The sequence below is a fragment of the Micropterus salmoides genome, unplaced genomic scaffold, assembly GCF_014851395.1.
Source record: "Micropterus salmoides isolate LMB-PRFRI ecotype aquatic unplaced genomic scaffold, ASM1485139v1 Ms_hic_scaffold_8, whole genome shotgun sequence".
Taxonomy (NCBI): Eukaryota; Metazoa; Chordata; class Actinopteri; order Centrarchiformes; family Centrarchidae; genus Micropterus; species Micropterus salmoides.
This window is the reverse complement of record NW_024044570.1, coordinates 2,324,401-2,349,060: the sequence shown is the minus strand read 5'-3', so window position 1 is coordinate 2,349,060 and position 24,660 is coordinate 2,324,401. Positions and strand designations below refer to the sequence as shown.

General features: G+C 45.9%; 1 protein-coding gene across 1 annotated transcript in view; it reads right to left on the bottom strand.

Annotated features, from left to right (window-relative positions):
* Nucleotides 1-2,072: 2,072 nt before the first annotated feature.
* Nucleotides 2,073-24,660, bottom strand: part of znf609a (zinc finger protein 609a) — a 70,247-nt gene continuing 47,659 nt past the window's right edge. Inside the window, 8 exon segments of the mRNA XM_038705322.1 lie at nucleotides 2,073-2,973; nucleotides 5,158-5,236; nucleotides 7,422-7,766; nucleotides 8,812-8,968; nucleotides 8,970-9,191; nucleotides 11,449-13,621; nucleotides 13,827-13,914; nucleotides 14,281-14,506. Coding sequence (XP_038561250.1) covers nucleotides 5,163-5,236; nucleotides 7,422-7,766; nucleotides 8,812-8,968; nucleotides 8,970-9,191; nucleotides 11,449-13,621; nucleotides 13,827-13,914; nucleotides 14,281-14,506 — 3,285 coding nt within the window. The 3' untranslated portion in view covers nucleotides 2,073-2,973; nucleotides 5,158-5,162.

Genomic DNA, 24,660 nt, shown 5'->3' with positions numbered 1-24,660 from the left:
CTCGTGATCTCAAGATAACGACTGTCGTTTCTCGTTCTTAAGACACAATTATCTCGTGATCTCAAGATAACGACTGTCATTTCTCGTTCTAACGACACAATTATCTCGTGATCTCAAGATACCGACTGTCGTTTCTCGTTCTTAAGACACAATTATCTCGTGATCTCAAGATACCGACTGTCGTTTCTCGTTCTTAAGACACAATTATCTCGTGATCTCAAGATAACGACTGTCGTTTCTCGTTCTAACGACACAATTATCTCGTGATCTCAAGATAACGACCGTCGTTTCTCGTTCTAACGACACAATCATCTCGTGATCTCAAGATACCGACCGTCGTTTCTCGTTCTAACGACACAATTATCTCGTGATCTCAAGATACCGACCGTCGTTTCTCGTTCTTAAGACACAATTATCTCGTGATCTCAAGATACCGACCGTCGTTTCTCGTTCTAACGACACAATCATCTCGTGATCTCAAGATACCGACCGTCGTTTCTCGTTCTAACGACACAATTATCTCGTGATCTCAAGATACCGACCGTCGTTTCTCGTTCTTAAGACACAATTATCTCGTGATCTCAAGATACCGACCGTCGTTTCTCGTTCTAACGACACAATTATCTCGTGATCTCAAGATACCGACCGTCGTTTCTCGTTCTAACGACACAATCATCTTGTGATCTCAAGATAACGACTGTTGTTTCTCGTTCTAACGGCACAATCTCGTGATCTCAAGATAACGACTGTTGTTTCTCGTTCTTACGGCACAATCATCTCGTGATCTCAAGATAACGACTGTTGTTTCTCGTTCTAACGGCACAATCATCTCGTGATCTCAAGATAACGACTGTTTCTCGTTCTTACGGCACAATCATCTCGTGATCTCAAGATAACGACTGTTGTTTCTCGTTCTAACGGCACAATCATCTCGTGATGTCAAGATAACGACTGTTGTTTCTCGTTCTTACGGCACAATCATCTCGTGATGTCAAGATAACGACTGTTGTTTCTCGTTCTTACGGCACAATCATCTCGTGATGTCAAGATAACGACTGTTGTTTCTCGTTCTTACGGCACAATCATCTCGTGATCTCAAGATAACGACTGTTGTTTCTCGTTCTTACGGCACAATCATCTCGTGATCTCAAGATAACGACTGTTGTTTCTCGTTCTAACGACACAATCATCTCGTGATCTCAAGATAACGACTGTTGTTTCTCGTTCTAACGGCACAATCATCTCGTGATCTCAAGATAACGACTGTTGTTTCTCGTTGTAATGGTTCTCAACCTGGGAGTCGGAACCTGGTCCCATGGGGGTCGCGAGAATGCTGCTACAGACACAAAAATTAAAAACAACCAGACGAACTACAGTTGTGAATAGAATCACTTTGGGTGAACACTGAATATTTTGTCTAATCCGCTAACGCCAAAGAAGAATAAGGCCCCTAACAGAAAGAAAGCGCTGCGTTTTTATCATGTTGCTAGGTAACCACCGAATCAGCTGTCCTGTCAGTCTAATCAAAGATTATAGCGCCAGCACTCTGTAATCTTTGGTTTGCTGCTAATTAATAACAGTCATATTAGCAGAAACGTGATCACAACTCACAGGAGACGGGGAAACAGTTCTGTGTGGGTAGGCTACTTGAGACACCGCTGGTTGCACCACCAGCTGGTCCAGGAGCTTCGTCTCAATGACGGCCGGTTCAAGGCTTATTTTAGGATGAGTTGCAGTCTCCGGACAATCCAAGCAACTGTAAATGTCCGTCAGCACAACTGAGGGCCCGTCTCTCCATTCATTCGATTGGACAATGGAAAAAAAACGCAAATGATGTCGGGCGCTTCTCTGAGAGTTCCTTAAAAAAAGGAATGCGCAGCAGGCGGCCAAAACGCGAGAATGCACTCGAATGCGAAATATTTTCTACCTTTAAAAGGCGTCGGACTGCCAGAATACTTAGAACCCCTGACAGACAGTGAAGCTGTGATATTATACTACCTCTTTTCTCTGTGTGTGTGTGTGGGGGGGGGGGGGGGGGGGGGGGGGGGGGTAAAAGACGACTGAGCTCGGGCGCCGTTCCACCAGCTACAGGTTTAATATCAGATCAACAACAGTAGAAAAACAGAGGCAGAGGCTACCAGACAAAAAGAAGAGTAGGAAATTTAACAGCATCCAACAGGCTCTTTAAAATAATTCCTCTGTACAGTATTTACACACACGCACACACACACGCACACACACAGAGTACAGTACAGCTACACACCGAGGAGGAGGAGGAGTCTGAGGCCGCAGCATCAGTCCGAATGCTGCCCTCTCATTGGTCCATCCTCCTCCGTCCACAGTATTTTTTTTATGTCCTGTGACGCTGAGATACTTCCAGGCGAAAGTGTGACGTTGTGCGGTGGAGTCCCGGGCTGAGTCGCCGGGTCTCAGAGGGGTCGGAGGTCGCTGCAGATACAGTCTGGGGTCAGAGGACGCCGCAGAAATACGTGAGGAGGAAAAAAAAAAAAAAACTGCCGTCAAACGACACAGAACTGAAGGCTCGGCGAGACAGGAAGTGACTGACCCGTCCTTCCTCAATCGCAGCAGAACGCCGACGTGACTCTGAACGCCCCTCTGCCGCCACCCAGAACTGTCCGACCCGCCCGCCTCCAAAATCGCAACGACCAGCAGCATCTCAACGCGTCTCCACCCGCCAGGTCCCCTTCCGTCCTCAGTCTGTGAGCCAAAGCCTCTGCTGTCCACCCGCCCGCCCGAGCACCACGGTACCGTCTGGAACCGGCGGAATCGGGCCCCCGATTCCTCCTGAAGTTTCATCAGTGCAGCGAGGGGCGGCGCAGCTGGCTGGATGTCCAGGCAGAGAAATCAAAACGTACAAAACACCATTGAACTGATGTTGAAACAAAAATGCTCCCTCATGTGATCCAGTCACATGACTCCGGGCGGGGGTGGAGGTCAGCCAATCAGGTGTACCTGCAGACAGGTGAGAGGACATGATTGGTCACAGAGCAGCCTGAAAATCAAACGTTTAAAACAGGGCTGTGCCAATAAATCGATACAGCAAAATATCGGTATCCATTTTTCCAGCCCGTCATATTGATACATAAAAAAAATAACAGGACGGCGCTCTGACAGTTAGCTCAACATAAACTACACATTTTGTTCACAAGCAGGACATCCTGAGTGACATACTGTGCAAATACTTAAAGCACGAGGACGCGTAGTCCGTTAAAATTTATGTTCTGAGTATTTCTTCATCACATTTCTGCCCCGCTGCTGTCATGGTAACGTTACACCGCGAGGCATCTGACGTTTGGCAGTTTCATATTTTGTTTATTTAACGGCCACATATGAGCGAGAAAACAGCTGATTCTAACATTACAGACGATCTGTGACGTTCTGCTCAGTCTGAGTCGCTCCAGCTGTTTTCTTTGCTCCACGCTGATGCAGAAACACATTTGATTATCATACTGCGTTACTCAATAATGAAATAAACCCAGTTTTAAGTAAAGTAGCCTAATTAATGTCCTATTATCATCATCACATCATTGACGTGGAAATTTGATTCATTTTAAGATCTGTTGCTATTGTCATTATTCTAACGTGCTTCATCCGGATGACTGAATAAAATACTGATTTATTGATCAGACATGTGTTTTATATTTTGGATGAATTGGCGTGTTAATCAGTAATAGAGAACATGTTTTTTTCTTTAGAATACACAAAATTAGTCTAATTGAAAAATAAGCGTTATGTACAGCCGTAACATTTGTTTCCTGTCTGTGCGAAATAAAAAATAAATCAGCTGCTAACTTCACCGTCTCGATCTGCTGCTTCTGCACTGCAGACAGACCAGCTACAGCAGCCCCAAAGGGTCAAAACTCAAACCCAAAATAAAAACAGAGCTGTAAGTAGGTGGAGAAAGGGCAGCACGACGCTGTGTCACTGAACAGTTATTAATATGATCTGATGCACATATTCAGTAAAATCGGTGAATTACGTGGTTTTTATAAAAGAAAAAGGTTTTAATAATAATTTTTCACAGCTGCTCTGCAGTTTTATTTACAGACTGAACAACGTTTGCTGCAGAATTGTGCTGTTTCTAACAGTTTAAAGCAATTAAATAGTGAACTCTTTCACGGGCATTTTGTTTTCATAGTTAGACGTCGTGATGGATCATTTTAGGATTTTCTAGCGATACATGGATTATCCCAGAATTGCTGTATCGTGATATCATCGTTATCGTAAGCCGTGTTTCGTATCGTGAGGTACCATGCGATTCCCATCCCTACTTTACACGAACAAACTGCTGGATTCGGCCTTTTTCCTCTACAGGAAGTTAACACGATGTCACATGACCTGCTTCTGTTTCCACTGCGCAGGGCAGAAGGTAGAACCCAGACCGTACAGGTTCTTACAGGTCGTTTGGCTCCTGCCTGGAGATTTGGTCCCGCCTCCAGCTCTGACTGTGTCTTCATGGTGAAAACGGTTTTCTAACAAGCGTTGCACTTGTCATTTGTTTATGCTGACGTTGTGACGCCGGGGCAGAGTCAGCACAGAGCGCCGGGAACAACGCTGACAAAACTTCCAGAGGGGAAGAACTGAGCCGTCTGATTGGCTGGACTTGCAGCTCGAGGGGTGTGACGGCGTTTCTCTGGAGCGCTCACTGCACATGAACTTGTGTTTTAGGGGAGTGGCTGCAGACGGACGATCTGTTGCTGGTTACCTGTCCCGGCTTTAAGACATGCAACTTTTACTTGGGATTATTTTGTTGTTGGAAAACAGAAAGCTGATGCATCAGTGAAACATTAACGGAGCCACCTTACATACAAATTAAACACTAAAAGCTTCTCTGCAGCGATAAGAACAAATGTTGCACTGACCTTTGACCTCCGAGGGTTCAGGATTCAACATTAGTGCGGACTAAAGTGCACCTCATTTCTTTTCAAAGATTTTTTGTGCTCCTTCAGAGGAGAATGCTGGTGTCTGACCACCAGGTGGTGCTACAGACCAACACAGTGGAACAAAGTCACTCTTTTATGACTCCAGATGTTTAAGTGTCGTTTCACAGAGCTGTTTTAGTGCGATGAGAAGGTCCTGAGTTATTACATATGGAGGAATATATCATGTCAAGATAAAAAGGTGAGTGCGTCTTACCGTTCTCACCTCCGTGCGGGCGGGTACATGGACGGGGCGGACGCTTGCTGACTGGCGACGATGGCTGAGGAGGAGAGGCCTGTGAGAGAGAGAGAGAGAGCCAATCATCAGACAGATCCAGCATGCATCACTCTGATCAGGTGTGTCAGGTTAATGTGTAAAAGTGCTGAATGTGAAAGGTGAGACCGCGGAGGAGCACGGTACCTGTGGAGAGAACAAGATTTCAGACCCTTTAAAATGGTCTGGAAATGATTTTAAGGGAAGACATTTTCAGGCACACGTCAGTTTTGGGATAATTTACTTCCACTAGTGGAAAGAAAATACCTGAATATATACATTTAGGTGTATTTATTTTACTGCAGTTTGTCTGTTTGTGTGTGCAAATTTCACCAAAAGTCACCAAACGTTAGCATGAGATACTGCCTCATTTGCATATTTACACATAACACTTCAGAAAACTTGTAAAACAAAACATGTATTGTTTTAATGCACGTGATTAAGGCCGTTTTTCCTCATCCTCTGAGCCTAAAATCTCCACCTCAGCAGCTCTTACAGAGGCCAAAGTTTCCAGTTGTTTTCCTGGCTACATTGTGAAGGTTTATTCAAAGGGGTTTGTTAATAAATCATTCATAGCCTGAATTACAGAAGATTTTATTTCCAAAAAACAGGTCGACATTTTTTACTGTTTTTTTACTTTTATTTTTTTTACAGGATTTTTTCCATTTATGTCACCATGTGGTGACATGAGTCCATTTACTTTAATGGACACATGTAATATGTTTTATACTTTCTGTGAATATAATCCAATTAATCTTATTTCCATCCTGTGTAGACGCCTTATTTTGAAAACCGGACGTTGTCACATGTGTTTCCTCCTCCTTTGATAAATAATGTTGTATGTGGTTCTCGTCTGGCGTAACATGAAGACTTCACAGCCTCTCTTCATACTAAAGAGACAAACTGACAGGATAAAGTCTCTAACCTGCCTGTCAGCTCGCTCTGGGCCGCTTCACTTACCGTAAAGGCTGGAATACCTGTGCACTCCACATTTAGGTGCGGCTAGTTTAATCTCCTTCTCACAGACGAGAGACAGAAATACTGAAAGAGGTTCTTTTCTAAGAAGTCAGCCACAGATGTGCTGGGAGACAGTTCAGCAGAACAATTTAAAATGCTTCCACACTGCCGATGTGTCAACATGATTGTTCAGTAAAATTTAATCGGCCTTTTGGAGCATTAGGCCGAACACAGAAAGTGCTTATTTTTTTCATTTTCAGCCGATCAATTTCGGTGGCCGAACATTCGATGCATCACTAATAATTTTGACTTAATGCAGTCTTCACATTTCAGTTCTAGAAAAAGATGCAAATTAGCGCATATTTAATTAGACACTGCTTCATTTGCTTATTTAAACATACAATTTTAGAAAACCTGTAATAAAAACGTTTTGTGTTTTACTTGAAAGTTTAAATGGTGATATCCATCTATTAGTGATGTTTTTACCCTATTCACTTTTAGTGTCTCGCATTAAGGGGAAAAAAAGTCTGTATACATGAAGCTCAGTTTACTCGTCACGGGGGAGGCGGCGTGTGGAAACTGCTGCTGTTTGATCATCAGCTGATAACAGCTTAATAAAGGCCACCGAACACGCCGCCGGCACTCAACTTGACCGGGTTTCCTGGCATTTACCGCAACACAACAAGCAGCACGGCCAAATGGAGCAAATCAAGTGCATCTAAAACAAATTGACAATATGGTGGAAATGTTCCAGTGAGCTTCAGAACCAGACTGGGGGATTAAAGGTCTTCCCAGGTCGACATTTCTCCATTATAAAAGTCGAAAGTTTTTTGAAATTTTGAAATATTTCCCTTTGTGTGGAATGAATCCACGGTATTCTCGTTTGCTGAGATGCACCAGTAGGTGTGTAAAGTGTGTGGAGGGAGGGAGTTTGACCCACATTAGGGACTAAAAAGTAAGAATCTGTCGTCTTCGGCTGCTTCGATTGTTATTTTTAAATCCAACCAGACTTTATGGAAGTAATTTAAATCGCTGGAGGAACCTTTTAAAATAAAGAAACATATTTTTTGGTCTCCGCGATGAGGACTGTTGAAGATGAAAAAAAGGCTTCTGCTCTTCGATTCTGATGGACTGACACTTCATTGTGATGTTTTAGACAGTCAAACTGCAGCTTCTTTAAACATCTGGACCTGCGTTTGGTTCTCTGGCCCCAGCAGGAGGAACAGATAGAGCTGCAGCAGGAGTCTCACCTGAGGCGTAGGACAGGTCGTACTGTCCCGACAGTAGCGGGTATCCCAGGTGATGATGGGAAGGCAGCATGCGCTGGGCCGGCGAGGACCGCGGCCGGTCGCCCTCTCGCTCCCTGTCTCTCTCCCGGTCTCGCTCCCTCTCCCGGTCGTGCTGGGACTTGTTGTCTTGGACGGACGGGGACTTGCTCTTGTACTGACTGGCGTGCTGCTGCAGCAGGTCCAGAGCTTTGGCCTCGCCGGACGGCTTCACCGTGGGACTGGACCTGGAGGGCTTCTCCCCCTCCTCCCCCGACACCATCTTCCCCCCATACGAGGGGAAAGAGTACGCAGCCGGCAGGTACGAGCCTGAGGACAGAGACACGTGTGAACCAGAGCCGACCAAGCGTCTGTAAGCAACACGCTGACTGTGACAAACATTTTGTTCGTGTAACATCACTGCCGTCTGAGCGTCCTCTTCTAAAAGCTCGCTGGGATGCATTTAGAATTGGGTCTGATCATTCAGAGAGGTTTTGAAGGCTAAATGAGTCTCTTTAAAATAAAGACACAGCTGGAGTCAGGATGCGGTTAGCCTAGCTTAGCATAAAGTCTCCACAGACCCCCCCCCGGCTTCCAAAGTAAAAAACACACCTACCAGTATCTGTACGAGACCAATAATCTGGTCAAAAACAGATAGCTGATATAATTAATTAGTTAACTTCACATGTTCCATTTGTTTCCAGGCAGATACTGATTTTATATTTTTACTTTGCTGCTGTAAACTTTACTTTTGTTGCTGCTCTGAAAACAGTTTGTTATATTAAAATATTAAATTTGATTATTGTTCTGAATTTATTCTTTTTTAATTAACATTTTTAAAAGGCAATTATTTAGTAATGAAAAAGCAATAAGAGGACAGATAAAATCCTAACACTATAAAATAAATAGAGTAGAAATGGCAGCAGCTAAAGACAAAGTTTATGATAATTTATGACTCATTAAGTTAACAAGTCCATCTCTGGGATGGATCTCCAATTCATTTAATTTACTTTTCATAAAGATTAAACATGACAATTAACTTTAATCTTGTTATTCTCAACAAAGTTTTGCATTAAAAATTTTGACACTAAGATAAACATTTTTACAGCAAAGGAAGGAAGTATTTCTTCACTGTGTCCGAAACCTCGTCATCAGTGAGGTTGTCAAATTCTGTCCCGTCGTTCCCGTATAGAAACCAAAACCTGGGCTCACCTACCGTATCTGGACACACCGAAGGACGACACATACTGTTTATCGAGAGAGAAATAACTCCCCTTAAAAACACTCCTTTTATCCTCTCTGCTTATGTGCGGATTGAACTGAAACACAGATCTTTAGATGTATGAAATGAAGTTGATTTGAATCTTCTTCTTACCAGGGTAGTTCTGCAACATGACGGAGGGCATGCCTCTGTAGCCGGGGTGGCTGGGCTCGTAGCCATGGCTGTAGTAAGGTCCGTGCATGTAGGGCATGTAGCCCTGGTGCTGGGCCAGGGGGGAGGAGAAATGCATGTGGGGGGGGCGCGTCTCCTTCACTCCCCCCCCGGTGCTCCTCAGGAGGCAGCTGAGTCCTGCCCTCCGCCCCTTCTTTCACCTCCTCCTTCTGGAGGCTCTCCTTCTGCCGCGGCCTCTCCTCCTTCCCTTTCCTGTCCCGCTCTCTCTCCCGGTCGTCCTTCCACCTGTCCTCCTCCGGCGGTTTAGGAGCTTCCGAGTATTTGTTGGGGTAGACGTACGGCCACAAGCGCGAGTCCGGCTCCTGCAGAGAAGAAGAAACGTTAGCAACAACGGTTGACAGCGGTGAGACAGTAACAGCCAGCGCCCACTGGATCAGCTGAGGTAAGGCTGATGGATGTCAAATAATTTCCTCCAGCTGAACTCAGACAAAACAGAAATCCTGGACATCGGGTCCCAGCAGATGGCAAATCAAATACTGCCATCTGCTGGTTCCCTAGTAAATCACATTAAGCCTGTGGCAAAGAACCTTGGTGTTTGGTTTGATAGTAATTTAAATTTCGAGCAGCACACCACAAAAGCTTGTTCAATCATGTTTTTATTAACTTAGAAATATAGCAAAAATTCGATCTATGTTAACTTTTAAGGACACCGAGACCATTTTACACGCCTTCATCTCATCACGCCTGGATTATTGCAACAGCCTTTTCACCTGTTTAACCCAAAAATCTATTGATGGACTCCAGACTGTCCAGAACTCAGCTGCCAGGCTTTTAACCAGAACAAAGAAATATGACCACATTACTCCTATTTTAGCTTCATTACACTGGCTCCCAGTATGTTTTAGAATTGACTTTAAAATTCTATTGATCACTTTTAAAGCTCTTCATGGCCTCTCGCCTTGTTATATTTCTGACCTTTTAGTCCCATACGCACCAGCACGTACCTTGAGATCCTCGGGCAGAGGTCTGTTGTCTGTTCCAGAGTCTCGACTGAAAACTAAAGGGGACAGAGCGTTTGCTGTCAGGGCCCCGAGGCTGAGTCAGTGAACTCTTTTAAGTCCCTTCTTAAAACATACTTTTATAGGAGAGCCTTTCCCGATCTTATTTGACTGTATTTTATCCCTTTTATTTAATTGTATTTTACTAATTTTATATTTATCTGTATTTTAGTCTTTTCAATGTTTTCATGCTTTTATCTTGTATTGTTTTTGTATTATTGTCTCTTGGGTATTATTGTCTTTACACTTGTTAAAGCACTTTGTAACTTGTTTTTGAAAAGTGCTCTACAAATAAAGATTATTATTATTATTATTATTATTATAATAAGGCCCGCCGCCTCCGTGAGAGACTCATCCGTGAACTTCATCTCCTTTCACTGGAGCGATTTGGTTTTTACACAGGCCGCAGATGGAGCCAGTGTCTCGCATCACAAATCACGCATTAAAGACACGTTTGTGAGACCCACAGTCCTCGGCGTGCTCAGCCGCGGGTCACAAGTAAACATGCAACTTCCAAGCGCATTCTCAAGCGTCGTAACACATAACTTTGTGTTAAACAGAACAGCATCGGTTAATTCACATTTACGTGTTTTCCTGCCAAATGAAACTGCTGTCTGAGATTCCTCAGGTCCTGCAGGAGCTTTGCTTTATTGGTTTTGCACCAGGGCTGGAAATAAACTTTTTGCCTCACCGGCCAAACATATTTTCTACTGGCCAAAATAATAAATTGCCTTTTGTGTCACATAAACATTTGTTTCCGTCCTTTTAACTGAGAAAATAAGGTGTTGAGTCAAATACAAACTTAAAGAAGAGGCCAGAGTGAAATCTGAAGCAAAAATTTTAACATTTTAAGTCAATTGTTTTAGAAACTAACATGATGCTTAGCCGGACCGCTATGTGAAAGCGCACATGGTTGCGGGATGAAGGCCCTTTCACACGGGATAAAGCTGCAAACTTTTGTTCAGTATGAAGAAGCAAATGCGACATAAAAGGTGGATCTTCTTTCAGTGCTGCGCGACACACAAACAACAAGAACGCCGTCAAATAAAAATTATTTGCCAAATATATTTAACCGCCAATGTGGCAGGTAGACTTCCAACATTTGGCCGACGAACAGAAAATCCACCCGCCTTTGTAATATAATATTATAAAATATTCAGAATCAATATTTCAGCATTACATTTGCTCTCTGTGTCACTGTCAGGGGTTTTTAATGCAGCCGTTTTGTTTTCAAATCCTTTTAAATCCCTCGTTAGGTTTACCAGTCACCATGACAACTACAGGCTAAAGCGTCTCACCTTTAGATACCCGAGTAGCAGAGTATTCGAAACAGCTGCGGCTTTCTGAACGATACTGAAGCTATGACGCGCTGTGGCATAAAGTTGAACTGTTAAAGCGGCCTGAGGGGATTGGACCATAACTGTTGAGCTACAGGACCCTCGGTCCACCTGCACAGCGAGTCCCAGCTGATCTACTGTCTCTATAGTATAAAAGGTGCTGCTGAAAGGTTAAAGCAACACACCGCCGGATGCAGGGGCGTTCTGGGTAAAAATGCAGTTACCTGTCTGTACCACATGGCAGGCTCTACACCTGCCGGCCTCCCAGGCTCCACCCCTGGCTTGGCCTCCTCTTTCCCATGATGCCCCGCTTCACTCAGCTTCATTTTCAGACCCTCAGGCTGGGCGGCGGGGGCCTTTTGGTCCTCTCCCTTCGCCATTATGACCGACTTGGCTTGTTCTGAAGCCGGCGGGGGCTCTTTGGGCTTGGTCAGGTTCTGTCCCCCCTTAGCGCCCAGGTCGGTGAGGCTGGGGGCCCGGGACAGGGTGGGGGGCACCGAGGCTTTCTGTTTCCACTCCTCTTTCCCACAAGCCTCCCGCTCTTTGCCCTCAGCCTTCTTGTCCACCTGCCGCTGGCGCTCCTCGTACTGCTGGCGGTAGGCGGGGTTAGAGGCCAGCAGGTGGGCGTGGTAGGCCTGGTCAGGTGAGTAGGAGTAGGGCGGGACGTAGTACTGGTTGTAGTACAGAGGCTGGGTGTACATGTTGGAGCGCTGCTGGATGACCGACGGCTGCTGGGGCCCCGGCTCCGCCTTCCTCTCCTCCGGAGGCTCCACCTTCACTTTGCCCTCCTCCGCCACCTCCGGCTGCTCCTCCTCCTTCTTCACCTTCACCTGAGCTCCTTCCACGTGAGGCGGCGCTGCGGGCGGCGCTCCCGGGCTGGGGTTGGCGTAGCTGGGAGAGTAGTAGGAGTCGTAGTTGGGGTAGTATGGCGATTCCTTACTGGGAGCCTGAGGGGGGAACAGAGCCTTCTTGGCCCCTTCACGAGGCCCCTGGTCAGGCTCAGTTTTGACCTTCACCCCCTCCGCCCTCCCCTCGCCGTCCTCCCCAGCGTCAGAGATATCGGAGTAGGCGGGGCTGCTGGTTTTGACGGAGGCACTGTCGGCTCCGTTTTGGCTGGGGTGTTGGGGGGGCGCGAGGCCGGCCTCGATCCTGCTGGCCACGCCGATGGACGGGCTGGGCGCGTTGTCCGAGAAGCTGTACACCTTGTCGGCCTCCGCCTTGATGCTGGCCAGCCGGCTCTGGTGAGCTTCGGAGGAGCCGTTGAGCAAAGCGTCATTCGCCTCCGAGTACGGGCTCTTCCCCTCCTCCGGCCTCCCCGCCTTACCCTTCGGACTGTCCCCCTCCTTCCCTCCCTCCCTCTTCTTCTTGTCCTTCTTCTTCTTGTCCTTGGCGAGGGTGGGGCTGGATGTGGGGTCAGCCAGAGGAGGCGGTTTGGGTTGGATGCTCTTCAGCTGGGGACTCTTGGGGACGGACTGTACCACCGAGCCCAGAGCTGGGGAGGACGCCTGCAGGGCGTAGGGTGACGGGGCGCTGGGGGCAGCGGGGGCCACAGGGCGTGCCGGCTTCAAGCCTTTCTGGGTCAGTTTATCAGGCTTGCCTCCGGCTGCGACCTTCTTGGCCTTCCTGTCGTCCATCCCGTCGTTGCTGGCCTCGTCCGTCAAACACGCCGCCTCCTCGCCGCCGTCCGTCACCTCAGGCTCAGCCTCAGCCGCCTTCTTCTTTCCCTTTGATGTCGGCTTCCCCGGCGAGGGGGAAGGGGCGTCAAAGCCCCGTCCTTTGGGTGTCGTGGAGCGGGCGGGAGAGATGGCGGCACCATTGCAAGAGGCGGGGTCAGGGTGGAGGGCGGGGTCAGGGTGGAGGGCGGGGTCATCCCCATATTCACTGTCTCCATCCTGGTCCAACCGGACGTCGTGGTCGTTATGGGCTCGAGCCTGGTGGTACTTCAGCCCGTTGATGTGTTTGTACTTTTTGTTGCAGTTGGGGTGAGGGCAGTCGATGAGCACAGGGGAGGGGCAGGTCCGGTCCACCAGCGGAGGGGGCAGCGGGTCAGATTTGCCTCCAGGGAGGGGGAGCGCGGCGCCCGTGGAGTTGGTCCTCATTCTCTTTGAAGCCTTGGTGTCCTCCGAGCTGGAGGTGGGCTCCATATCTGAGGCGGGTTTGGGCTTCCTCTTGGCGGAGCACGGGCTGGCCTTGGCGTCCTCTGCGCCGCCGCCCGTCTGGCTGCCTCTCCGGCCTTTGCTGTTTGCAGCGGCGCCACGCGTCTTGCTGCTGCCGCTGCCTTTGTTGTCCGAGGAGTTGCTGTTGTCATTCAACGGCGTGTTGCTGCTGGGACGCATCCTCTTTCCCCGACCCCGACCGCTCCGCATCTCCACGTCACTGGTGGGAGACTCACAGAACCTGAAAACACACAAAGTGACGGCGTTAGCGAGGAGAAGCAGGAAGGCTGAGTCACCTGCACTAAAAGTATCGGACCGCCCACTTATTCCCTCAGTAAACACTTTCCTGATGAGTTTATGGCCTCAGTCGCTAGTTTCAAGTCTTCTTCAAGGCGGCCAGGTGGCAGTATAACCACTCCTTCATACAGTCTATGTGTTGTGTTTACCTTGGAGGGGCCCAGTCGTGTCTTGTGCAGTCCAGCAGGGTTCCAACGTACGTCTTGTTCCTCCACGTGACGTTGACGACCAGCATGCCTGGAAACAAACACGCAGTTAAACACGTGCATTTACTGAACAAACACATTCAGTGACTGAAACCCGGCGCACGTGTTTCTGCAGCAGGAAACATGTCAGACATGTTCGGATGAGACGTCTTTCCCCTGCAGAGTCTCAGACGTCGAGTAGTTTCATACCGACATCGCACCCACCAGGTTTCTGAGGGCGACTCACATCAGTGATTCAGAAACAGCTTAGTGACTAATCACAGAGAGGAACTGAGTATTTTAGCAGAACGTTCCACTAACAGCGGCAGATCAAAGTGTCCGGCAGCAGCTGATGTGTGAACAGCTTCCCGTCACCTCCACGCCGTCTCGTCAACACCTGTGCGTGTTTTAACCTCACCGTCCTCGGTCTCCTGCCACACGATGCCCTCCAGGTTGACGCTGGTGCCCGGCTCACAGGGTCCCAGGCACTCCGGCTCGGTTGCCAGCGCGGCGTCCGCTGTGTTCACCGCTACTGAGCGCGTGCGGACCATGATCTGCTCGCAGGGAGACGAGATGTCGCTGCTGGCGATAGGAGCGAGGAGGTGGAGAGGAGGAGGAGCAGGGGTGGAAACGGGGGACTCCATCTGGAAGGGGGGGGGGGACATGAGAGGAGACACGGTTACATAAACTGGGTCAGAGGTCAACATGTCCACCCACAGATAGACCACAATGCAAAGCGGCTCCAGCACAGGTGCTCTGCTCTCACCTACATCACTACTATATCAATAAACAGATAAAGTGCGGTGGACTCTCCCCCGAAGCTCAGAAAGCATTTACCCCACAGGTCACCCGCCACACAGACAGACACTTCATTACGTGATGTTGAATCGACTAATAAAGCTGGGCGAGCGGCGCCTGAGTCACAAGACTAAAAGGTCAAACATCAGAAGAGTTTCCCCCCTGATATATCACCTCATATGAGGACATTCAGGAAGAATGTTAAAGCTGCTATAATCAATACTTTTATCAATAATAAGCCTGCAATGAGGAAGGTGTCACTCGTGGCGATGAATCCCTTCAGCTCTACAGAGCATCTTTCACCCGTAGCGGCTCTTTGGTTCGCCCTCATCATCATCTCCAGCAGCAGCTGTTTTCATCAAACGAGCTCCAATAAAGCCGCCGTCCAGCAGACAGTCAGAGAACAGCTGCTGGACATAGTGGAGCTAAATATTAGGGCTGCACAATTCTTCGAATATTGATCGCGATTACGATTTTAGCTTCCCACAATTAAATGAACATGATTGCAGCGATTTCGCCGTTTAAAATGCTCCGCTCAAATTCTGTATATTCGCATTTTTACGTGCCCTTTATAAAGAAATGTTTTTATAAGAATCTTTCACAGCTGCTCTGTAGTTTTAATTTACAGACTGGAAAACGTGTGCTGTTTTCTAACGGTTTTGCTTTGCAGCGAATAGATTGAGAAAACTTTAAGAGATTTTATATTCATATATTATTAAAAATTGACTCAAACCAATTAATTATCAAAATAGTTTGTGATTAATTTAGTAGTTGACAACTAATGGAGAAATTAACGGTGTAGAATTTGAATATTGGCAGTTTTACCAAAGTTAATTGTGAATCAAAAATGTGCTCAAACATTTGCCGGGGTTGAGAAGCTCCATGAGCTCCCGCAAGGTCAGCGGTGGCGGCCGGCTGGCCAGTCCCGCCCACAGAGCGCCCTGGTCCCAGTTACTCAGACCACTGCAGCAGCAACAACAGGGGAAAGGCAGCGTTTCCTATACGTTCATTTATTTGTGGCGGCCCTCTGATTGCAGATCAGCACCGTAGCGCATTTGCGCAGCACATCCTCTCGCTCGTCCCTTTCTCTCTCTCTCTCTGTCTCTCTCTCTCTCATGAACACCGCAGTACAAATCTGTCCAACACAACGCTGCCAATGTCGGAGACCCAGCTTTAAAAAAGTTATTAGTAACGAGTAAAGGTTTAAAGTACATCGAGGAACATCTGGCTCGTGATGTCGCCTACAGAACATTCTCCACTGAGTTATTGCCTAAATCCTATAAGCACTTTTAATAAACTACTGCAGTATGAAAGGTGCCTGTTGCTTTATTGTTCTAAATAGACATTGTTAGTGTACAGTTGTGGTTACAGTACTTGCTTTTAATTTGCTTTTATTTTATAAAGTTCTCTTATAAAGCTTTCATCCCTGTGACGTCACAGGGATGAAAGCGAAACGCGCCTCATATAGCGCTCGCCGAGCGGCTACTCCGACACGCCCTCAGAAACAGCGAGCTGCAGCACACAGCTCTCCTCTCCCTTCCAAACACGACAACACGGCTGAACCCGAGCTGTTTACCGGCTTCTCGCCGACCCGCCCTTCTCTGCTTCTGATTGGCTAGTAGTCCTTAACTAGGAACTGAGCATGTGCAACTCCCAACAAAGATCATTTAGAGACTAGATGTATCACTCCATAGCTAAAACGAAGCCTTCAACACAGGCTGAAAAGAGGAGCTGCAGCAATGTGCAGTAGGACAAAAATATAACCATGGAAACCTGCTCTGGTGCAAACTCTAAATAAGATTTTACCACCTCTTAGGCCAAAGATCCATAAAGTATTGGTAAATTAATTAAATATTTAATACAAGGTTCCATTAGTTCCATCATAAGTGATTTATCATTTTCAAGTGGTTTATTTAATGCCAAACGTGTAGGTTTTTGCTGAACAGTTTAAACAAAATGAGTAAAGTTTATTTATATAGCATCTTTCATAGATATAAATCTCAAAGTGCTTCACAATAAAGTGCAATACAATACATAAAATCATGGGAAAAAGATAAATAAGACAGCCATAAAACCCTCGTCTAACTACAGGCAAGTTAAAGAAGCCGTTAAGCCTTTTTCTGTAAGGTTTTCTAGACTAATCATGAAAAAACTGTAATGACAGAAACCATTAGCCCTGAACGCAGCATGGGATGACCTTCCCTCCACAGAAGCTTAGCTACCCCTACCTCCCGTCACCTGATTCTGTGGGGAAATACCTTAACAACGCCAACCAGGAAGTTAGAATGAAACTCCAGTTAAGACTCATCTCCTCACTTCACAGTCCTACATCTCTTACCTGTCTGACCAAGCAGACCAGCAGGAAGCGAGACACCTGGACAGATGTGTCAACATCCAAACATTTCCTCCTGAATGACCGAGAGGGCGGGGCAGGGGAGACAAAGAGATCCCGGGAGGAGCGGTTACCTGGCCAACACCTGAGCAGCGGCTGACAGCCAATAGAAACACCTGAGGCAGTGACTGTGGCGTCCTGGGAGTTTAAAGGAGTCTGTGTTTGCAGCAACACACAGGAAGGAAACATGGCTGTTAACCACATATTTACCAGCCAACCAGCCTTTTTTATTGACAAAATCTTTGTTTATTTCTGACCAACAGATATTTTATCTATAATGATGCAGGGCGCTCAGTTGGTAACGCTCAACCTCACCCACTCAGCACGGTCAGCAGGCGGTGGCCAACAACAGCCACGAACAAAGAACTAAAAGGTTCCTCAGATGTAAGTCGCTTTGGATAAAAGCGTCTGCCAAATGCGTAAATGTAAATGTTCCTTCAGCCCATTGTTGTGTGTTTCCACTGCAGCCTAAAGACCTGCAAAGGTTAGCCAAACTGACCAGCTGACTGATGTATGTTCATTATTGCATCATTATTGCATCATTATTATTCAGCCAGCAGCACTCACGTCTGTGTCGGCCTGAGCGTCAGAGGAACGTGATTGTTAAAGAGGTCATATTCTGCTTTTTGGCTTGTCCCCTCTCCTTTATTGAGTTTATATCTTTTTTGTGCATGTGACAGGTTTGTAAAGTGAAAAAGCCCAAAGGGAGTTCCCATCTCCCACAGAAAACTCTGCTCTGAACTGAAAACAGCTCGTTTGTAGTCCAGCCTTAACTTCCCTTTCTTGTGATGTCACAAGTAAATACGTGTCATAAAGCTCGCCAAGCGGCTGGCGGGCTCAGGCCCTCAAACCAAGCTAGTCTGAGCGGAGGCCCTTTGGCTCGACTCGCCTTCGTTTGGTTTTCCATTGTAGAAAAGTTGCACCTGTTCCTGCTTCCAGGTACTTTTTTTCGTGTCACCTCCGTCGAGGTTCCAAGCGAGCTGAGGGAAACTAAAATGTGACGTGAAAACACGACAAACTGCTGATTGGTCGGCGAGAATATTCACTATTCACTGCATCATCATTGCTGCACCAGACAGTCCAGCAACACAAAGTTTTATATTTTACAGTTTACAATATTGACAGTTTAACGAGAAGCGGAACAAAAATGTGTTTGAATATTTTCGGAGTTGAGGAGCTCCACGAGAAGCCTGCTGTGACCCGCGGGGGGGAGCGCGTGAGGCCGGCCAGCCGCCCGCTCACAGAGCCCTCTGCTCCCGCCGTCACACAGACCACTGCAGCAACGGCAGAGGAAAACACAGCTGGAAGCTTTTCATACCGCTCATCTGTCTTTACTTTACAACGCTTTAACTTAAAAAAAAGAGAAAGCCGTGTGGATCGCTGGTGTGTGTCGCATTGAACATTACGTCGCCACAGTTGTGTGTGGCGTTGCTATGACGACCAGCTACATTGAGGGAGCATTGAAAACGGAGCAGGGCCAAACCGGGTCGAGGCGAGTTGAGCTGGTACTTGTACTGGAAAAACGGCATTAGAACGAGTCCTACACAGCGCTGTGATTGGCCAGCTGTATATTCGGGGCGTGGCTTAGCCAAGGGTCACTTCAGGTGAACCAAACCGTCCACTTAAAGTTTAGTCTACAAAATATCAGAAAGTAGTGAAAATGTTTATTCCCAGGAAACTCAGCTCAAAAGCAAAACAGGGTCAAATTTTCTTTGATTTAAAAGAGAAAAGCATAAAATCCAAGATGAACACCTGATGGTTTCTGTCGAGCTTAGGACCACTAAGGAATATAAAAAGTGTCTTTACACAAAGTCCAAGACGTCCCCAAACATCTCGTTTTGTCCACAACACAAAAGAAGATTCAGTTTACAGTCAAGAAACCTGAAAATATTCAGATTTAAGTGGAGACACTGCAGGTGAACAGGGCAAAGACTTTAACAGCTATCTTTCCTAGTTGATTACTCACATTAAGACAATATTTTTTGGTATTACAGGTTTTCTGAGATCGTATGTTTACACGTGCAAATGAGGCAGTATATAATGAGTATATAATTTGCATCTATTTCAAGAACTGAAATCTGAACGCTGGATTAAGTCAGGTTCAAAATTATTGTTTTATTTTGTTGACACATTAGACTGACGTTTTTACAGAGGGGATTTTAAATGTCTCATTTTATCATTTCAGAAATCAGAAAACACTGTCAACAGGCAAAACAAAATGAATTTTCGCCATGTTTTTGGGAATAAAATGTTGTATAATTCAGGCTGTGAAGGAGATATTAACAAACCCTTCTGTAGAAACCTTCACAATATGGAAAAGTTTGGTGTCTGTAGCAACTGCTGAAGAGTGAGAGCGCCAATATCTAATCAAATCACACCACATCAAACTGATATCTGAGTAACAGCATGTCTGAGCAGTCACACAGTCAGAGCCACCCGCGGAAAGCTGAACCAGGAAGCAAATCACGCCACGCAACGCATGTAAACCAATCACACTGTCAGAAATCGACATTAGCCAATGATCCCTCAATGATCAGCCTGCAAATCTGCCACCCAAACACGCAGCGGAGGCTTCGGCAGACCACGCTGGATGTGTGGGGGAAGGAGATAAACAAAAGCAAGACGAGCGATCGAACGCCAGCGAGGTGGATAACTGCACGAAGAAGATACTTCACTGTCACATACATGTTGCGAAATGCATCTACAGGCTGTATCCTGGAATCCTGAAGTATATTTCTATACATTTTTAAGACCTTTCAAGACTTTGTCAGCATATTTTAAGACTGCCGCACCACTTTGAGCTATAACCAAATTTAAATCAGCCACACACCTTTAAAAAGGGACATATTTGAGTTTTTATAAGGAATTGAAATATATTTATAAAATATTTATTGCCTATATGTCATCATGCCACCTACAAATTGAGGCATTCACCAACTTTCTCAGTTGCCTGTAACAACCTGTACGGGCCTACTGAAAAGCAGCTGTCTTACATAAACTATGATGTTTCTGCACGCAACATTACAGCAAATCATGTGAAGTCATTTTATGTTTTAGTTGGTTTAAACAAGATGATGTGAGCTCGCCTGCAGTGATGTGTGTGATAACTTTCATCGACCACCTGATCAACACAACAAAATTGAAACAGGGCAGGAGGGAACAAAGATGAAGAGAATAAACTGAGTGATGAATAAATAAGTCGTGTAGGTGGTGCAGCACAGGCACAACCTGGAGGAGGAACTGGTCTAAATGACTGGATTAGAATAATAGTATAACATTAAATTAAAAGTATATTGTTAATTTAATAACTAAGTTTGATACTAATATATTCATTGTGTTACTATACTCATATAATAGAATATAACTTACCACTAGTATAATATTTATTCACATTACAGCTGCTTCAGTTTGGAGTTGTTTTTTAGTCATTAACTTTGTGCTGCAGACTACATGAAAGTCTCCAGCCTTGAATTTGATCAGGCTGCTAACTCGTCCATAATCAGAACAGTTTATGCAGAAGACTGAGTTCAACATTTATAAAGTTTGTTGCAGCACATCAAGCTTTTTTTAAATCCCGCTCCATCCAGGCTGTGATTGATCTGTTCACAAACAGTGACGCTGACGAGAGCGTCGGCTTTATGAGAAGTTCAACGTGTTTCAATAAAAAGCATCGATTTAGCTAAATAGCCAAACGTTAGCCAAAACCACACGCTCCTTGAATTTTCCCTGTTGTCTTCTGTCATCTCGCTCTTGTTTTTCAGGTCACTTTTCAAGTGGCCGCAGAGCGTCCGGCCAACCGGGTTAAGCCCGTTACTCCTGATCGCCACTCCGACTACGTTTTGGACAGTTAGCATTGAGGGTTCGACGGGGTCGGAGATTACGGTCGGTTGTACTCGTTATCGTTTTCCAGTTCATCACCGGATCTATTTTTTGGGGGTGTTTAAGAGTAAAATAGGCGCACAGTAGATCCCTGTGCAGCACCCGGGGACCAGCTCCAGATCTATATCAGTGTCTGGTCATTGGCACTGACTGGAGAACCTAAGGCCGGGACAACCGGGGTTTGAACTCGCCACCTTCTTGCTGTGAGACCACAGTGCTACAAACAGCGAGGATCAGTCTCTCTTCCAATGATTCGTGCTGCGCATCACTTTCAAAAAGTTCAAGAAAGGCGTGAGGCGAGCACTTCAGCTCACTCCAACAGGGACACTTGCTGCTGAACACAGACCGTTTCTGCTGATAGCTGAAAACACATTTGTTCACCTGTGGCTCAGACCTGGCAGCGGCAAACAGCTTTGGTTTAATATTTCATTTGATTACATTAATGTTTAAGTTGAGATTTACAACAAATATTTAAAGCTGCTGTGTGAAGAGAATACTGCTGGGGAAAAGCACCTTATTTGTTTAAAGTGTTATTACACTTGTGTATATAGCAGTACATTTACACTAAAAGTGCGCAATGCACTACTTAAGTATTCATTAATCAATTTTGCACATGACAATGAGATCAATTGCGATTAAATATTTTAGTTGTTGCCCAGCACTAATATAAACATATTAAAATGAATTATGGTGTAATATTTTGCAGTGTTTAATTGATGTCTAGGCCAGCTGACTGCAGCATGGCAATATTTAATTTAACTGGTTTCGTGACACATTAGGATATATTGCATTTTTGATTAATTGCCCGGCCCTAATAAACACCAACATATATTGATTGCACATGTGAAGCCTGTAGCTTTTTGTGCATCCTCTGTCCTCGGGGGTTTGATTTTCTGCCAACATACAGCAGCGCGTTTAGTGGCACCGGTTTGTGATGCACCGATCGATCGGCTTGAGACCGGAATCAGGCCACCACCGTTACACAGTCCTTCTGTAGGAAAGACTGAGCAGTTTATTTTCCGCAGCGGCCTGAGACCTGGAGCACTTTTTATTTGGAGGTGTGTTTGAGTGAGCGAAGGTCCTGTAACCTGCTGCAGTTTGAAGTTATTTATTAATCAGTGTTTTATAATGTAGATTATTAAATAAATAATGAATGGATCCCGGTCAGAAAAAACAAAGTTAATGGGGATCCTAATAAAGAGAATTTTCCAATAAAGAAAAGTCACAAAAATGTTTGAGTATGCCGATTTTAGAAAGAAAGAACATCGGAATCGGACAGGAAAAATGCAATCTGTGCCTCTCTAGTAAAAATCCAAGAACAAGGATCTGCACTTGTCGCTTTCTGAAAGAAGTTGCTGTCGGTGAAATAAAAAGGTGATACGGCTCCTTTCCTTTTTCAGGTAAGTGCGTGTTTTACCTTGTTTTTACAGGCTGAGACACCTTCTTCCTCCCTGCAGAGCTTCTGGCGAGCATGATGAGCTCTGCCGGGCGCTGGGAGTGACGCTTACTGGTTTAACCGACTGGTTAAGAGGGTGTTGCAAGAGAAAATCAGCCTTCCAGCCCCTATCCTTCCTCCTCTTTGAGAATAACAAACATGGCCGCCTGGAATGCTGGGAAAACCCCCCGAAGAGCTGAAAACCCACCAATCAACTGCCTCTCGCTCACCCCTCTAACCTCCTCACTCGGGGTGGGGGGGTCTGTTTTATAGCCCTGCTACTGGCTGCAGAGTTTCAACCCAACAAACAGTCGCAGCAGCGATGTGACGCTGCCCGGGCCGGGAAACACCCCCGCTCCTCCTCTCCATTCAGCCAGAGAGGTATTCATTACAAGAACAAGCCACATTCCTTTCAAGGTCACTCGCTCGCTGTGAGCCAGAGAGAGAGAGAGAGAGAGAGATTAGAGATAGTGATCAGCACTTCAGAAAGCCTCTCTGTCTCACATGCGGGCGGAGAGCTGACGCTTGTTCAATGTGTCACTCAGTGGAGACGTGAAGAGTGGGCGAGGTTGTACGAGGCCGCCAGACCTCAAGAGATAAGAGTCCTGTTTTTATTTAGGTTTTAGGAAATTGTTGAAGCATTTCTGACACTTAGTCCTGTTGAGTCACCAGGACAAACAATGAGACGCTGTTGTGAAATACTTATGGTTTCATGGCTCTACAGAGTATTCACTCGCATACGCCCGTAAAAGTGCAAACCAGAAAAATGATTTACGAGCACAAAGAAAACAACCTACCATAATTTAATGTTCTAATATTATACAAGTAGAGTGATTTATACTAGTTCCTCCTCCAGGTTGTGAGGAGAGCCTCTGCAGTGGACAGATTGGTCCCGGACGCCATTGTGCCAATATGTGCTCCTTCTAGCCGCCGCCTCCTGAGAGCAACACGCTCCCCTTGTTCTGTTTCACTGAAGTTATTGTTGCAAATATTGTTCAGTACTCTTTGTTTACATAAAGGGTGGCGTGGGTGCTGCTGGTGTATTGTGTCTCCTTCAAAAGCTACAAGTCCCACATTCCACAAGCCGCAATCACTGTAGAGTTTTCTCTCTCATTACTGAGATTTATTAAAAATAAATTTAATTACACCTTGATTTAACCGGGTAGGACGATTGAGAACAGATTCTCATATGCAATTGCGCCCGGTCAAGATAAAGCATCGCCGTGCAGTCCAACACACAAACAAACAAAAAGACAAAATGCTATGAAGAGTCTGTAAACTTACAAAAGGCAGCAGAGAGTCTCCAGTTTGTGCAAGTGACGTCTGTTCAGAGAGGGAGGTCAGCTGGTACGCAAGAAAAACTGTAGAGCGCATCTGTGCAAAATGGTATAATACTAAGAAGAGTAACATAATAAGTTAACTATACAGATGAAAACTGCAAATACGCCATGAGGCAATCATTTTTTGCATCGCAGCCCTCTGAATCATAGTCAAATCGTGAGGTAGTCAGACTCACACCCCTAGTGTCTTGGCAGCTCAGCCAAGTAAAGTCTGTTAGGCTTGTTTAATTAGCCCAAGATGGATAGTAACCCTGACATTGTGAACCCCCCCCCCAAAACCCTGGGAACATACACATCAGCAAAAAAAAAGAAAAAAAAAAAAAAGGTATAAACCAAATCATGGATTTTGAGAAATGTCACACCCCTACTTATAAATTATTTCATCTACATACACATTTTTATCACTATCAATTATTAACAACAAGTTCTGAATTTAGAGGAAGGTCTTGCAAGTTTCCCCTCAACCCACCTGTGATGATGTAACTTTTAACCTCTTAACATTCCCACAGCCTGCCGTCAGGTCTGTGCACAGGTGCTCTGTTAACTTCATACCCGTACGATGCACCGTATGAAAGCTGAAATCCTCGTGATTCGACCGATGCAAACCATTTCAAGATACAGTCACCACAGCGGGTCCAATCAGCGCCTCTGTCAGACCAGCCAGGACAAGCAAAACTGACGCGACACGATTATATTCCAACAAAAATGGTCTCGGCTCGTATGTCATTAGAACCGTAATAACTCCGATGATATCTTGTATTCAAATTAACCGCTGAACTCTGACCTTTCGAGTGACACCAAATCCGACCCAATCGGAGCTCACGCGTCCCGTTCACAGCCTTCAATTCACAGTTTTCAGTCACGTGACATGCGCGGGGACCTGGAGGGCAAAACAGCAGACCAACATAGCGGCTCACACCGTGACTCCCCTGTAGAGACGCCACAAAAGCAGTC